The sequence below is a fragment of the Myotis davidii genome, unplaced genomic scaffold (genome assembly GCF_000327345.1).
Source record: "Myotis davidii unplaced genomic scaffold, ASM32734v1 scaffold1032, whole genome shotgun sequence".
NCBI lineage: Eukaryota > Metazoa > Chordata > Mammalia > Chiroptera > Vespertilionidae > Myotis > Myotis davidii.
This window is the reverse complement of record NW_006289083.1, coordinates 483245-501207: the sequence shown is the minus strand read 5'-3', so window position 1 is coordinate 501207 and position 17963 is coordinate 483245. Positions and strand designations below refer to the sequence as shown.

The window sequence follows — 17963 nt, the reverse complement described above, 5'->3', positions numbered from 1 at the left end:
CTACTGAGTAAAGCAAGCCTCATGTTAGTTTCAAGCTGCCTAGCTGCCAGCTGCCATCTGGGCTGACAGTTACTTTGCATATCTCCCTGATTAGCAATGGGAAGGGTAGCGGTCTTATACCAGTTACCATGTTTCTCTTTTATTAGTGTAGATAATTACATTTATATAGAGACATATATATTTGGTAAACAGCATATACTAGTAAACTTGTTACTTTTTTTAAAAAATATATTTTATTGATTTTTTACAGAGAGGAAAGGAGAGAGATAGAGAGTCAGAAACATCGATGAGAGAGAAACATCGATCAGCCGCCTCCTGCACATCTCCTACTGGGGATGTGCCCGCAACCCAGGTACATGCCCTTGACCGGAATCGAACCTGGGACCTTTCAGTCCGCAAGCCGACACTCTATCCACTGAGCCAAACCAGTTTCGGCAACTTGTTACTTTTAAATCTAGTTTAATAGACTCTTGAAATGTGCAAATCAATCTGTTCACATTTAAACTATGACTGATGCAACTGTTTCCATCTTACTCATACTCTATGGTTCTTATTTATTTAAAACTATAGGCCCAGTGCATGAAATTCATGCACCGGCAGGGTCCCTAGGCCTGGCCAGCAATCAGGGCCAATATGCAGGACAACCAGGGGGCCCTGCTAACAGCCGACTTGGCTGGCCTAGCGCCGCCCACTCACAGGCCTCACCCCCTGCTGCCACCACCAGTCGCCTCCCTCTGGGGGGTAACCAGCAAGGAGATTGGGGTCCCCTACTGGCACCCACCTTGGCTTGCCTGGGGCCTATGGGCTTTGGACAGCTCCTGTGTTGAGCGTCTGTCCCCTGGTCAAATAGCAACCGGTTGTTCCACCTGGTCATTCTGCCATTTGGTCAATTTGCATATTAGGCTTTTATTATGTAGGATTATATAATTTCTCTTTTTTCTTTGCTTTAATTTTGGTCATTTTATCAAATTTCTATTCTTTTCACTTTTATCTCATTTTCCCTCCCATTGCTAGAATTGCGCATTTTAAAAATTATTTTAATTAGACATTTATGATTCTATTGGTATTTCTAAACAAATTACCTACTGTTTCTCCCATAAGAAACACCCTTTCCTCTTCTAACTCTCTTGGAGTTTAAGATTTTAGATAACTTACTTCTCTCCTTCTTTTTCCTTCCCACAAGGCATTAAGAGTTTTACCTCTTTTTTGTGTCCTCCACCGGTTCCAAACCCCAAGGTTTTGCTAGGATATTACAGATCCTCTCATTCTGTCTTTTTGATTTTAAGAAACTTTATCCAGTACTTAAATTGTAAGTTGCATATTATCCAGGTGAACCATGCTTATCTATCAAATGATGATGTATTAATGTTAAATACTTTTAAAAAAATTTTTCAAAATAAAAGGTTTCAGATCAGTTTATTTATTTGCCTCTGAGTCATAGAAAATCCTCAGAAAGTATATATAACATAAAGTATAATTTGACTTATTTTTCATGTAGAAGTACAGAGCTATAAATAGTTCATGGCAGTTAGGTACAACTCTGTGATATCAGGAATTCAGATTTCTATTTCATTGCTTCTCTGTGCTTGATTTTTATTCCAAATATGCTCATGGTCCCATATGTGAGCCAGTGAAAATGTGTTGAAATGAGCAAAATTTTAAGTCCTGCTTTTCTGTAAGGACATTTCTGCTTGAAACACACAGACAAGAACCTAGTCTAATGGGTAAACTGGAAAATGTTTTCTCTGTCCTGGGCAGCCATGAGCTCAATGAATAATTTGGGTCTCTAACACAAAGGAAGGGGAGAGTCAACTTTAGGGAAGGAACAGGATCAGACATTCTTTCTGCCTGGAAGCCCATAAAATTTTCTTTGTAGACTTTGAAGTCACAATTTTTATCAGAATATGTCTGGGGTGTCTTTTCTCACCAATTAGACATATAAATTGTTAAGCCCTCTCAATAAGTAAGACATGTATTTCTATGACTCAAGAATATTTCCTTTTAGTACTTATTTTTTATAAGTAGAGGAAAAAATGTTTGACATCTTGAAATTTGACTACTGTACTTTTAATATTCTGAGTGGCAAAATTGAAAATTCCTATAAAACATTTCTGCTACTTACTAAAATAGAGTGTTGTCTTAAGTAACTAAGGACTAGTGTGTTTAAGTTTTGCAGTGAATTAGCCAATTTTCCATAGAATAGTGTTTTTAACTTAAAAGAATGATTGTTATACAGGGGATAGTTATTTAATAATGGGTATTTGGCAATATTTTATCAAATAAGAGTGAAGTAAACCTGCCATTCCAAAGAAAACACCAAATCAATATTTTTTACTAATGATAAAATTTGGAAAAGCACGACAGCTTCTCAATGCTTTAAATACAATTCTAAAGAGACTCATGATTTTATTAATAAACATGACTTCTAATACATAATGAAATATGTCAATATTTGAAAGATCTGCATAACTCAGTGAATTTATATTATCAAAATGACTACTGCACAATGTTATGAAATCATGTATGAATGAAAAATGTATACAAAGTTCAGGATAGACCAATGGATTTTAATGTAACAGAGTGTCAAAAGGTCATTGATATGGTTACAGATTCCACTTTGCATGCAAATGTTAGGAAGCTACCACTTACAGAGTTCTAATGTGATACTAAAGAAGACTATTCACTATTACCTGAAAAGGCTAATGAAATATTTTTTTTCTTTAACAGCCAACTAAAGGTCAGATTTATTTCAAATGTTTCAAACAAAGCAACATGTTGCAACAGGTTGCATACAGAAGTTGATATGATTATTCAGCTGAATATTTTCCATTAAACTAAATATTATTGAGATTTGAAGACTTACAAAACAATTTAATTGTTTTTACTCAATTATTTTTTTTTGGAAAATATGGTTTTCTGATTTAAAATGTTACTTATATTAACATTTTATTAATTTATTAATATAATTTTAAATGAATTTATGTACATTTTAACATGATCTCAGTTTTAATTTCTAATATAATTATGAATGGATTATTCAAATAAACAAAAGCTATTTGGAGTCCTTAATAATTTTTAAGACCAAAAAGTTTGATAGGTGCTAGTCTGTCTCTTCTCCCTATCTTTCACCTTTCTCCTTCTGTCTTCTCCTTCTCCCATCTCCTTCTCCCGTCTTCTTCTTCTTCTCTCTTCCTCTTCTCCTTCCTCTTCGGGATGGGACTACATCAAACTAAAAAGATTTTGCACAGGAAAGTCACCAACAAGCTGAAAAGGCAACTTACTGATTAGAAGAAGATATTTGCAAATGATATATCCAAATAAAGGGTTAATAACCAAAATATATAGTGAACACACACACACACACACACACCAACACAAACAAGTGCACTCATGGTCTTGGTCTCTCCCCTATTCCCAAACAATTTCTAGTATTGTACCAGTAATATACAACTTAATCATTGTATCTTAATAACATATTTAAATATTTTTAATATCTGAAAGTGCTAGGTTATATTTCCCTAACTTTTTATCCAGAAATTTTTGTTTAATATTTAATTTGTTTAATATTTAATTTTGTTTAATATTTATATTTCAAATTAATTTTGCTTATTATGCTACTCAAAGGACACTCAATATTTTAATTGAAATTATGTTTTACTTCTATCTTAGAAATATATATTATCATAGAATTGGCATATTTCTATACAAGAAAAATATATAATTTGTTTATTTAAATCTTTCTTACTTAATTCCCTTCAGATTTTGAAATTTAAATAAAAATAGAATCCTAGATTTCACCACAGAAATGCTAGTTATCAAACCAGGGTCCTAGTTATATCCTGTGTTTTTATGAGCATATTAGTAATCAACATATAAACTATTAGAAATCAGAAATCATGCCTTTTACTTCTGTGTATACTCCATGCATAGAGTAGGTTTTGAATAAACCTTTGATATTTAATTTTGTGAATTACTGAGTTTTCATCATCTCTAAGTAATATTTTCATTTACTCACAAATAAGGGCAAGTATGATTATATTCATATTGATATTTTAATTATTTAGATAACTTTTTAAAGATACTTTTAATGTTACTAGACCATAATTTTAATGTTTTATGAAAATAGCTTAAACAATGATAGTATTACAGGATTTCAATTTTGAAGACTGTTTTTAGTGCTATTTTTTCCATGGTTCTGCCTGTATGTTTTCAGAGGATTTCTATCTGCCATTTCTCAACATAAAAATAAAAACAAGAAAATATATATTGTACAGCAGGGACAAAGAGAGAAAAAATTATTTTTACTTCTTATTTTGTATCATTTACAGTACTATCATGCGGCTTTTGTTCAGGTTTTATAAATTAAAATAACACAAAACTTGAGTTAAATGTGTCTTTATTGCTAGCACAAACTAAGTCTTCTGTACACAGCTGTGTTTAAAAGAAGGGTATTGTTTATAATTGAATGTTTTATATATTCAAAATGCTTTGGCAGTGTAATAGAGGTGTTCTCTTTTGGAAAATCTGCACATTTTTTGGAAATAATTATTGATGTAAAGTAAATTCTAATGATCAAAACTGACAAGTCATTTGTGGATTTATTAAAGAAAAGACATAAAAAAGGATTTTCAACAACCAGGTGTGTAAAATTACATATCTATAATAATAAAGGCATAATATTCTAATTATACCGAACAGCTGAATGACCTTCTAGACATCATTCCAGATGCCTTCCAGAGAAGCCACCACAGTGAGGGATGAGGCAGAGGTGGTTAGGGGCAAACAGGTAGGCTGACAGAGTGGTTAGGGGCAATCAGGCAGGCAGGCGGAGTGGTTAGGGGGGATGAGGCAGGCAGGTGAGTAGTTAGAGGAGATCAGGCTGGCAGGCAGGTGAGCAGTTAGGAGCCAGAGGTCCCAGATTGTGAGAGGGATGTCCCGGATTGTGAGAGGGTGCAGGCCAGGCTGAGAGATCCCCTCCCCACGCTCAAATTTTGTGCACCGGGCTTCTAATACTCTCAATAAGCCATTACAGCAATATTCTTAAACTAGGGGCCTAGTGCATGAATTCATGCACCTTGAAAGGAACTGTGGGCTGCGAGGCTGCAGTGGGCACAGGGGCAGGTTTCAGCCCATCCTCTGCGCCCACAACCCGCCCCTTCTGCCAAGGCCCTTGGTCCCCTGTCTGCTGGTAGCCCCACTTACACCATCACCACTCCCATGTGCTGATGGCGCCAGCCCTGCTCGCACTCATTGGTGCAGAGATTCGGGCCCACACCATCAGTGAGTGAGAGCCATGGCTGCTTCCCTGATTACCCCTCAGGAGCAGGGATAGGTGGTGAAGACCCCAAGGGCAATCAGGGCTGGAAGCTGCCTCTCACACCCGCTGATGGCACCAAGCAATTGGGATATGCGCAGGGCACTGGCAGTGGGTGCAAGTGGCAGCTCCAGCACCAGCTGTAGGTGCAAGTGGGGCTGGCATTGGCAATGGGTGCTAGTGGCGGCTCCAGCACTGGCAGTAGGTATGAGCAGGGCTGTTGCTGGCAGCGTGTGCGAGAGGCAGCTCCGGGGCTGGCAGTGGGTGCAAGTGGGGCCGGCACTAGCAGCAGGTGTGAGTGCTGGGCGGGACCGAGGCACATGGGAGCAAAGGATTTTCAGTCACTGCCAGAGGCTCGCCCTTATGACAGCAGCTGGCACCCCACTTTGGTCTGGCACCCTCACTCACCTGCTCCACCATCTCACTGTGGCCTACGCCCACCATGTTCCACACTCTGCCGCCTGCTTCTGATGCCCACTATGTTCTGCGTGTGCTCCCTGATGGTCAACACATGTCATAGCGACAGGTTGTTTGGTTGTTCCACTGTTCAGTCTATTTGCATATTAGCATTTTATTATATAGGATTATTCAAATCAAACAGAAAAATTAAAATAAAATAATGAAGCTTGTCCAAAAAGATATTGAGAGCCTACCTCTAGTACTTTTGTTAATAAATTAAAAGTACTTTACAGGGTTTGGAAAATATAAAAAAAAAATTTAAGTGCCCAAAAAGAAAAAAAAACTAATTAGTATTTACAACTTACTTCAGTAGATCCCCACTTGCACTCAGATGTACTTATAAGACATCAGTGGATACCTGAAACTGTGGATATAAGGAACCCTATATACTAATATATTGTTTTTTCTTATACATGCATTTCTTCATTTATAAATTAGGCAAAGTAAGAGATTAACAATAATAAATAATAATAAAAATAGGACAATTATACCAATATACTGTAATGAAAGTTATGTGAATGGGCTAGGAACCATTATTAAATAAAATAAGGGTTATTTAAGCTCAAGCACTGTGATATCATTAACGGTAGATGTGATAACTGAAGGCTACTAAGTGCTAAAGGGTTGATTCACATCCTAGGCAGGATAGAGTGGGATGGTGTGAGATTTCATCATGTAGCTCAGAACAGCAGCATGCAACTTAACCATATGAATTATTTATTTCTGGAATTTTCCATGTAATGTTTCAGACTGGGGTTGACCACAGGTAACTGAAATGGCAGAAATTGGAACTACAGATTAGGGGTGACTACTCTACATATCTTTAACTTCCTTTATATTATACTAGAACCCCGGTGCATGAAATTAGTGCACTGGGGAGGGGTGTCCCTCAGCCCAGCTTGCAACCTCTCCAATCTGGGACCCCTCAGGGGATGGCTGATTGCCAGTCAGCCGGACATCCCTCTCACAATCCAGGACTGCTGACTCCCAACCACTCAGCTTCCTGCCTGCCTGATTGCCCCTAACCACTCCCCTGCCAGCCTGATTGATGCCTGCTCCCCTGTCAGCCAATTGCCCACAACTTCCCTCCCCTGCTGGCCCAATCACCCCAACGGCCCTCCCCTGCTGGCCTGGTCCCTCCCAACTACCCTCCATCCCCTGAATGCCGGGTCACCCCCAACTGCCCTCCCCTGCATGCCTGGTTGCCCCCAATTGCCCCCACTGCTGGCCTGATCACCCACAATTGCCCTTTCCTGCCAGCCATCTTTTGGTGGCCATCTTGTGATCACATGGGGCAGCCATCTTGTGCGAGGGTGTGATGGTCAATTTGCATATTACCTCTTTATTATATAGGATTTATTTGTCCTCTACACTGATTAAGCTATTGATAAACTCTATGCAATTGAATTAAAATTACATACACTATATGATGATAACATTGCAGTTAAAATTTTATGTTAGTTATATGTATAAATGTTTCTTTTTAATTTTTATTAACTGGCCAGGGATGGCAGTGTAGTAGTTCTGAAAGAAAATTCTTCAAATGATTTGATTTTTGATATTTCTTTGAGAAAACCAACCTAAAGTAACTATCTTTGTTGATGCTTGCTCAGATCAGGTGGACCAAAACAGCAGGAAGTGCCTCTGACAGATTCCAAGACTCAAGTGTCTTCAATGAGACTTTAAGGATTACAAATATTCAGCGAAACCAAGGAGGCCGGTATTACTGTAAAGCAGAGAATGGCTTGGGGTCCCCAGCAATAAAGTCAATCAGAGTGGATGTGTACTGTAAGTAAACTTTCCAGAAAACTGATTAAGCACTATTTAGTTGAGACTGAGAGGTATATAAGATAATGATACCTCATTTAATATATTTCCCAAAGGAAAAAATCCTATAGAAAAATTTCATAATTTTATGATATAATAATACATATTATTTAAAGAACATTTAAGAACCAAATGAATAAAACAATAAGTATAATTGAATATTTCACCAATGAATTAGTAGTGTTGAATGTATATGTTTCTTATATTTACATGTTAGCATATAAATCTACATTCATATTTGTTTAAAGGAACATGCTCTACATACTATAATTTGTTTTGTTAATTTTACACATGTGTGATGTGATTTTAGCTATTCTTATTTTTTAAATGCTTATCATATATATAGAGCTATTTGACAGTAAAATACCAAAATCTCTGTGTAGACTGGTTTTGATCTAACTCTGTTGAAAATAATCAAAACCTTGAAAAATGTGCCAAGTGGAAAGTGTTGATTGATGTTTTTTAGTTCTTAGTCTCATTTTTCCACTTTTTGCTGTTAACAAATACACTTAAAATCCTTTTGTTCTCTTTACTTTCTTCCCCACCAAAACAAATTAAAGACCTGCAATCATTTTGGTATTTTGAACAGGTTTATTCACCATTCCATTGTCTCTTTAAAGTGGTTCGCAACCTTCCTAATGCCGCGACCCTTTAATACAGTTCCTCATGTTGTGGTGACCCCCAATTTCACTGTTACAAATTGAACATAATTAAAGCATAGTGATTAATCACAAAAACAATATGTAATTATATATGTGTTTTCCGATGGTCTTAGGTGACCCCTGTGAAAGGGTCGTTCAACCCCCAAAGGGGTCGCGACCCACAGGTTGAGAACCACTGCTTTAGAAGAACTTAAATTTTATTTATTAACTCCTTAGCGTTAGAATAAAAGGATTTTTTTCTTGTCTTAAAGTAATTCAGGAATAAGTAACAAGTAAAAGAATTCTAGGTTTACTACCTATATTTCATTCTGTTCTATCTCCTTTTCTTTCAATGCATGGCAGGTGTTGCATAGTTAGGAAAGTGATTGGAACTACACAAGATCTATTATCAGATCCCATGTTGAGTATCATTAATTATTCAGGTGACTGAGCATTGGGTGACAGGTTTTATTTGTGATGAACCTTCCACATTCAGGTGCTTGCTGCCTTTCTGGAAGGGATGAGAGAGAAGAAATCCATTTTTCTAGCCCCCTAAGCATTCCTTGGAATAACTTGGGCATCTGCATGTCATCTTCCTGTCCCCACTGGCACACAGCTTGGCCTTACCCATACACTTCCCAACCTCAGTATAGCACCTTCTCCTGATCAAATATTTCCAGTTACATATACTTTTAGAAATATTTGTAGTATTTCTATTCATATATAATTTTAAACTAAAATTACTTTAAATGAATTAAATGCTTCTATAACTATTTAGAAGTTATATTATAGAAGCATTTTATTATTGTAATTTGGTCATAAATTTTTAAAATACACAACTTTAATACCTTAATTACAATTCTAAAATCTAAAAAGTTCTGAAAACTGAATGGGTATATGCTATTTTGGTGGTGTTGTTTTTTGTTACGTTTGTTGGAAACTTCTTTTAGCAAAACTTGATGTGATCTAGTTAGATGGCAACATCTGACCTAAACTAACTGTAATAGAAAAAAATAGAAGATACTTTATACAGTTTATTTACCTTATTTTGTATGAATACTCACATGTTTTACTCAGGAAAAATGTTTGATTACACAGCTTTGCCCCATATCCAACTGAGTGTGTCATATAATACATGGTAAATGTACCATATTATCTTTCTTAAATCTGAAATATTCCGAAAAACACGCCCCAAAGGTTATGAATAAGAGTTTGTAACTTGTATTGCCACAATAGGTTTAATAATAACAATTTTAAAATATATTTTGGTTAACAATCTAATACAAAGAGGGGACTGACATTTTTAAGGACTCTTAAAAACATTCCTTTCTCCCCTACAAAGCCTTTTCAGTACTATTCTGCATTGCACCCACTCTTCTATCGGTTCATATCTCTGGCTGTAGACTCAGTAGTGCCTCAATGCTTAGTTCCTATTGCACGGTTTGGTGGGAATGATAGCAGTGGTCTTCCAGTTTTGTCAATCCTAATAGTGTGGGGCTGTGTCACGTTCCTGAAGGCACTAGCTCTGGTCCCTACTTCTCTGACTTCCTCTAGGATGTTTCCCACTAATCTGAACTAACATTTTGTTCTATGTTGTTTAAGTGAAATGTCATTGTGATGTAAACCATGATGAAGCACTATTTTCAGTATATTTTGGTGGCCAGGGTTTATTAGAAAGCTGTCTAAAATTATATTATATAGGACAATAAAATGTATTCAATTATGGGCTCTATGGTTGTAAATTTTCCAAGGAATGCCAGAGATCTTTCTTATGGGATCAAGACGTGTTTTCATGAGTTATGCCTTTCTTGAAGGTTTGGATAAATAAACTCCTTCAGATAATAATTTTGCAAAAATTTCTGACTGATAAGAACACTTCACATTAGAGAGAATTAGGCCTATTTGATGAATTCACCTGTCCCAAATATGACCTACTTAAGACGACAGTTTTTAGGTTTAAGTATGTTTTCTGTACGTGAAACTTCACAAGTTTAAACAAGTTCTACCACTGTTAATAAAAAGGGGGTTAACTTATTAATGCTATGTTTAAGTTTGGCAACCTTGGTGCCTAAAATGAGATTACAGTGTTACATATAACGGTGCGTGGATTTTTATTTGATGTGGGACTGCTTGATTGGATAGTCATTTTTATAAATCATAAACAGGTGAGCTACTTTATTTCAGGCCCTTTGCTTTAAGTATTTTAGGAAATGCTAAAACAATAGGACCTATTTTCCTGTTGGAGTCGTGGTTTTATAATAATCACCTGTACTGGATGCATTTATATTTCATTTTCTAAATTGGTTCCACAAGTGAAACTTTCATCAATCTCAAGAGAACTTAAAACACAAGATGGGCATACAATAAAATTTAAAAATATCTGCAGGTGAGGATTATATTTGCAATAACAAATTGAGGCAGACTATGGCATGGATATAACAATTTTTTAAATAAACAATATTAAAATTTAGCCTTTAATTTCTTGTGATAGGTTGCCTATAAAAATTGCCCCACAAAATACTAATTTTCTGGCCATCACTAGTCCTGGAGTATTTTCCTAATTGTGAAAATATATATATCTCAGTAAGCTGCATGTTCTGATCATTACTTTCTAGATTAGACAGCTAATACCTATCTAAAGTTATAAGCCCTTATTATTTTGATGAAGAAATTTACTTTCAGGAAAGAGGAATCTGCTACAATTGGTTGATATAAAATGAGGTTATTTTTATTAGACAGATATTTTGAAATATCTGTGACACTGTATCAATATTTTAATGAATTTGAGGAAATTAAATAATGTAAATTAGTAATTCTCCCCACTTAATTTTCTAAAATTTCTTGTGGTTCACTTTGATTTTATAAAGCAATTGCAAATTTATTTTTTGTTTACTATTTTAATCAAGAATATGATTAGTTCTGTATTATTATTTTGAAAAAGTATTTTAATTATGTTCCTCAATTTCATATAACCTATCTTTTTGTTTTCTAAAAATTATAAAAGCATCATAAGAATTATCTGAAGTGTAATTCTTTAATAATAGTATATTTATAAAGAGGCAGATTTCATAATCACATAATGAATTGAAAATTTTTTCATAATATCTGACCTAGTCAAATATACAAATATTTTTTTTCAAAAGCCAACCAATTACACTAGGCTCTGAGCATCCAGTTGTCAGACCCTGAGAAGCTACTTTCTTATGATATTCCCCAAAATAACAGCTATATGTTTAGGAGAAACATATAGAATGTGTCTTTGACCAGAATCGAACGCAGGACACTTCAATCCACAGGCCAATAATCTATCCACTGAGCCAAATGGCTAGGGCTACACTGTTGTTTTAATCATATGCATTTTTTATGTCTTCTCCCTGTGCAGCCATACTAAAACAATAGTGAAAGGATTAAAACATCAGTCACAACAACAAAACACATATCAACAAGGGTAGAGAAAATGAGAAAGGAGATGGCAGAAAAACAATTATGAAGGAAAAGAATTGGGTCAAGAAATGGCCACTGCTTAGCATTCCAGAGAAAGCTTAAATCAAACCTGTCAGTATGGATAGAACTATGTATGCTTATGTGACAGAATCTTTAAAAGGCTCAAGAATTGGAGAAACCATTTAGTTCTTAGAGTGAGAGTATAATTGCGTCTAAAATCAGAAGATTTGGTTGAAAGTCTATATAAGCAAAGTTATAGACCCAAATCTCCTTCCACATACATACAGTTCAATGCCTAACCGCCTCCCGTCTTCTGCCAACTCCTCAGTGAATCCCTACAAAAGAGTAGTTTTTTGTTTGTTTTTATTTTTTGTTTGTTTGGTGAGACATTGAACCAAAGGAACTTTGTAAAAAGGGAAAGACCTATCAGCTCTGAAGAAAACAATAGAGTACAGAGAAACTTTGAATTAAAAAATCTGGAATCAACCCAGACAGTGTGTTCAGTGGTTGAGGTCACCCATTAGATTCCTCTTCAGGGCACATGCCGGGTTGAGGCTCAATCCCAATAGGGGTCATGCAGGAGGCAACTGATCGATCTGTTTCATTGATGTTTTAGCTCTGTATTCCTCTCTTTTCCTCTCTCTCTCTCAAATCAATTAAAGCATATTTTATTATTTCTGGAATCATCAAAAATAAGAGGCAACATACTGTAATTATTAAGGGTTATTAAGTGAAAGTTTACATATTCATCACAGCCTTTTCTCACTATTCGTCAGAGAATGCCTTCTAGTCAGAAAATTAGATAATTCTTCCCTAGGAAAACTGATGAACTCTGAAGAAAAGGCTATCTTTTTCTGAAAAGTAAGGGCCCTGTTGAAACAGCTAAGCAAATATACTCACAATTAAGACTACTATTGATCAACAGAGCTACCAATAAGCTCTTTTAAAACTGATTATTAGATGTGAACATACCAGAAGATAACTAGACATTTGAGACAATCTTCTGAGAAAAAAAGAGAGAGAGGGAGAGCGAGAGTGAGAGCAAGTGAGAGAGACCAAGGCAAAGAAATGGGAAAAGAATCCAGGAAACAAGGATAATACAGGGGGCTAAAATATAGGGCAAAACAAAATTATTGATTTTTTAATTAGTATTCTTAGAACAGAAGAGAAAAATTGCATTCACATAGCAGGAGGAAAGTACAAACCAGGATTTTTTAGAGAATATCAAAGAACACTTAGAATATTAAAAATGACAAAAATTATTAGAAGGGATGAAAGATAAATTGGAAAAACTCTTACAGAGAGTAAAACAAAATTTAACAATCAAAGGGTTGGAACAAGAGAAGATAAGAATTGCAGAATTAGTAAGTGCAGCTGAACTAACATTTGAATAAATATTCCAAACAGAGAAAAGAGAGACAAAGAAATTATGCTTTAAGAAAATTTCCCATCGTAGTATTTGGGCGTTTATGTTCCATTAGAAGGGGCCCACTGAATGCCTGGAATGACAGCATAAACACGATTCACATCAAAACACATCAGCCTGCACTTCAAACAGTGAGAGCGAAAGGAAGATCTTAAAAGTTTCCAAAGTTTTAGTTTTTTTCTAAAATGGATACATATAAAATATTAAAATCAAAATGGCACAGTTCTCAGTAGAAATCAGGAAGCTAGAAGACAATTGAGTAAAGCTTTTAGACTTCTGTAGAAAAATATTTCTCAAATAGAATTTTACATGCAGCCAGACTTTTTTTTTTTTTAATATCAAAGAAGATGGAAGACATTTTTAGATCTATAAGATTTCTAATTTTTTTCTGCAGTGTTTTCTTTCTCGGGATGCTACTTTTGTATATGTTTCACCAAAACTAGAAATTAAATCAAGAAAGAGAAGGGGTTATAATTTTTTAGAAGGAGATTATGTATAAGAAAATATAGACGGGAATTTCAGGACCATAAGGAAGCAACACATCAAGATGATAGCTGTGCGTGGGAACTCAAAAGCAACCAAGAGAGACTGAAGCTGGGATAAAGAGGCTCTTTGCAGGATGCCTTTGGGAAGAGATGCAGCTGGTGGGTTACCCAATGTGTTAGGGAGGAACTTTACACTTCTCACGGAAAGCTTAATAATATGGGTGGATAGGTACATATACAATTGAGGAAACAAAATGTTGACATTATTAAAAGAAGACAAAGAAAAAGTTATATGAAATGAAATGTAATCTAAATATACTACTAGGTTCAACTGTGAAGAATACGTGGTCAATAATATCAACAGTACTTGACATAAAAAATATGATAGGAGAGGGTTAGTATGGGAAAGCTAAAATCTTCAACAAGAAGAAATCAGTAAGACATTGTGAAAATTAAAAAATCTATATACTAGTATATCAATTAAACATTCAGGATTATAAAGGCAAAACCAAGAACATCTAAATATGCATTGAAAAGACAGTCCCTGGGTCTCAGAAATACTCGAGGTTGTGTTTTTTATAATTATTTGACTTTCTAAACTATATGCATATATTATAATTTGATTTTTTAAATTCATAAAATATAGATTTAAAGATTTTTCCTCCAAAGCCTTTTCGGTTAATATTAAGTACCTAAAAGTAAAAACTAATTTCATTCCAAATTTTATGAGATTGTTGTCAATTCAAAACTTTAATTCTAGATTTACCTTTCTTGAATTCTTCATAAGAATTGATATTTTTTGATATTTTACACCAAATAAACAAAAATATATTTGATAAGTGAAGAAGAGACAATAGCATAGGAAAGTGGCTGCCATTTTCTAAATCATTATTTCCCCTAAATTTGATAGAATAAAACCATTTCAGATTAATCTCTACTAGCATTTTTTACACATTGTTTAGGATGAATCATTTAAGAAATAAGTGTTTGCTCTTTTTTATTCATTTAAAAAATATTTGAGTGGCTACTTAAAATGTAGTCTGACTCAATTTTGTGAAGCCGGCAGGAATCCTATATAGTAAAAGCCTAATATACTAAGTGTCTGTTCATTCAACTGTTTGACCTGTTGCTATGATGCACACTGACCACCAGGGGGCAAATGCTCTGACAGGTAGGTTAGCTTGCTGCTGGGGTCCAGCAATGGGGACTGGATAAGATGGGCCAGACATGCCCTGGAGCCCTCTCACAATCTCTCCCAGGCCCTGATCGTGCACCAGTGGGGTCCCTCAGCCTGGCCTGCACCCTCTCGCAATCTGGGACCCCTTGGGGGATGTCGGAGAGCCATTTTTGGCCCAATCTCCACAGTCCAGGCCGAGGGACCCCACCAGTGCATGAATCTGTGCACCAGGCCTATAATTATTATATTATTTATAAATCCATGGAGTTTAAACTACTTAAAGAGACAAAGAATATATAATATATATTTAAATGAAATACAAATATTAAGCAATAAAATAAATAATATAAATAATGTCACACAACATGAATGACTTGTCAAGTGGCACAGACATAGTGCCAGCATAGTGCCAGGAGAAAGAGGGTAACGTGTTCTCTTATCATGAAGAAGTAAGTTTACTTTGTAGTTTGAAGAATGAGATTTGAAAGACAATTCTTTGTTGCATTTCGAATTTTCTTTTGGCAGTTTTTGTCCTGAACTTACTTTTTTTCAAGATTGTTTGAGTAGCAAGCACCCTGGGTTATTGGAGATAGTGTTTGCCTCCAGGGCAGAAGGCAGATTTGTTTCCTGATCAGGATATTAAAGATAATGTCTCCCTAAGGGGCAATGATTGATCAGATAAGCCAGCAGAATATTTTTAAGGTCATACAAGTTTCCTAGGCCTAGGATTCCTTAGCTAAATCAGAAATAGTGTGTACAATATTTACTTGGGTTTCCCTCACATTGCCCTCTTAGAAATTGAGGGAGAATGAGAACTTATGAAAACATGAGGCTCATACTTATGAGACATCCTATATAATAAAAGGCTAATATGTAAATTGTCCTCTCAACCAGGAGTTCGACAGGGACTTTGACCAGGGGGCAGGGCCAGCTGGTCAATGGCCAATGACCCTCCCCCAGCCGGCCCCACCTCAAATCACCCCCCACCCCAATCTGGGATGGGGCCAGCTCACCAACAACCCACAGCCCATCCCCCAGGCCGGCCCTGCCCCCAATTAGCACCCCCCCATCCGGATTGGGGCCTTGGCCGGCTAGCCAATCACCCACGGCCCCTCCCCATGCTGGCCCCACTCCTGATCGGCCCCCTCCACCCAGACCGTGGACTGGGCCAGCCCAGCCCAATTGGCCCCAATCAGGACCCCACCCATGTACCAGGCCTCTAGTGAGTAATAAAATCATTTTGTTTCTGACCCAGGAGTCTCTTGTTTTCTCTCAGCATCCATGAAACTGTGGCAAGGGAACGTGTTAGCCAGCAGATAGGGAAAATATGAGACCCTTCAGGGTTTGTGACACAGTGGGGTGTAAATAAATGGGTGCAGGAAATAAATAAAGGGAAGGTCAAGTATACTCTACAATGAGTGAGCAGTTTGATTAACGGCACAGAAAAGAGATTAAGTGATCTGTGTTTGGTGTAATAGTGGGTAAGATGGTGGTTTTAGAGGAGGAATGCAAGTTTAATTTGAAAGATGGAGTGTAAAATTGTGTTGGAATGTACTGCCAATGTTTTCAGGTCATATGAATAATTATCTGCCACTTATATAAGATGTCAAATAAAGCAAATAAAGAAATTATAATTTTAAGGTTTGAGAATTATTGTTTAGAGTCAGTAATACTAATACTAATACTGCTTCATTTGTCTTCTCTAAGAAGCAATTACCACTCACCAAAGACCCCAATATCCATCTTTGGAGGAAGATTATATATTCTCTGTTTGTGTTTTTTTTAAAAGAAGTGGATTTACAGAATGTTGAAGTTCTCAAACTCATATATATTTGTTACCTTGAGATTCTTGAGGACATTTAAAACAAATTTCTGAGCATGTGTTCACCTAATTCTTTCACTTATTCTCAGCCATGACTGTATTGCTCGAAGAGTAATAGAGGTCATACAACTTTAACGGTTAGGGTTTGATTAAAACTTATTTTTAATTTAAAAAGAAATTAGATTCAGAGACATTGTCCTAATAAGTTTTCATGTATGTAGACACTGTTCACACATGAGACAAATCTTTTCCAATATCCATTAAACAGTTTGTAAGCCTTCTTTTTTCTGAAACATATTCCCCACTGTGATTCTACTTAGGTAGATTGCTGCATTTCATTTTGAGAACAAGTGGTGATTTTTTTTTGGTCCTTGTCTGTTAGATTTCTTTATTGCATTTTTACCTGAGAAATTAGGGAGATCAGATTTTCAATGTTATCAATTTTGTTTGCTAAGTGCAATTTATGCATGTTAGAAAGAATTATAAACTGCACAGTTTAAAAATATTGACAAGTAGATTGAGTTATTTTTGTTGGACCCATCAACATGACGTCTGAATGAGAAAGTTTAGGAAAAGGACTAGTATGCTAATGGGAATTTGGTAGCATGGCAATCCCTGGAAGAAAACTAATGCCTCAAGTCAATCTTATTAAGCATACTTTTCTCACCCACAGTCCATCCTCCCAAAACATTAGCCTTGGATTTGGGAAGTCTTAGGAATGTTTGATGTGGTAATTACACTGATTATTAAAAATGAGTTTGCTAATTTTCATGGTAATTACCCTATTAATAAATTTCAAGACAGAATTTTATAATTTGTGTATGCTTCAGGTGAACAATGCTTGCTTATCAGTTTCTTATTCATGGGGTAACATGACCAATCTAATTTCCAATTAGTGTTAGAATCCCTTATAAAAGAACTTTGTGAAAAATAAAAGAAGAAAAAGAAGAAGAAAGAAAAGAAATCCTTAGGTCAGACCTGGTCCAGTGGCTCGGTTGGTTGGAGTGTCATCCCATGCACCAAAAGGTTTTGGGTTTGATTCCTGGTCAGTCCACATACCTATGCAGCTGATAGGTTTCTCTCTCTCTCTCTCTCTCTCTCTCTCTCTCTCTCTCTCTCTCTCTCTCTCTCTCTTTCTCCCTCTCTCTCTCTCTCAAAATCAATAAAAAAATATCTGTGGTTGAGGATTAAAAAATGTTTTGTAATGCTAAATTAAAACTATATTAAGCATATAGAGACTTCTACTGAGTCAAAGACCAGGTCAGTATCCTGCTGAGTGCTCAAATTCCTGTCATCGTCAATATGAGCAGGTAGATAAAGATAAATATTATATTCTTTGAAACCTACCTAATCTCATCTGCTGAAATC

At 35.9% G+C, this 17963-nt stretch overlaps 1 protein-coding gene across 1 annotated transcript in view; it reads left to right on the top strand.

Moving 5' to 3' along the window:
- MDGA2 (MAM domain containing glycosylphosphatidylinositol anchor 2) overlaps positions 1-17963 on the top strand; it is a 939200-nt gene that overhangs the window by 516187 nt on the left and 405050 nt on the right. Inside the window, exon 3 of the mRNA XM_006761237.2 lies at positions 7387-7561. Coding sequence (XP_006761300.1) covers positions 7387-7561 — 175 coding nt within the window. The remainder of the gene's footprint in view (positions 1-7386; positions 7562-17963) is intronic.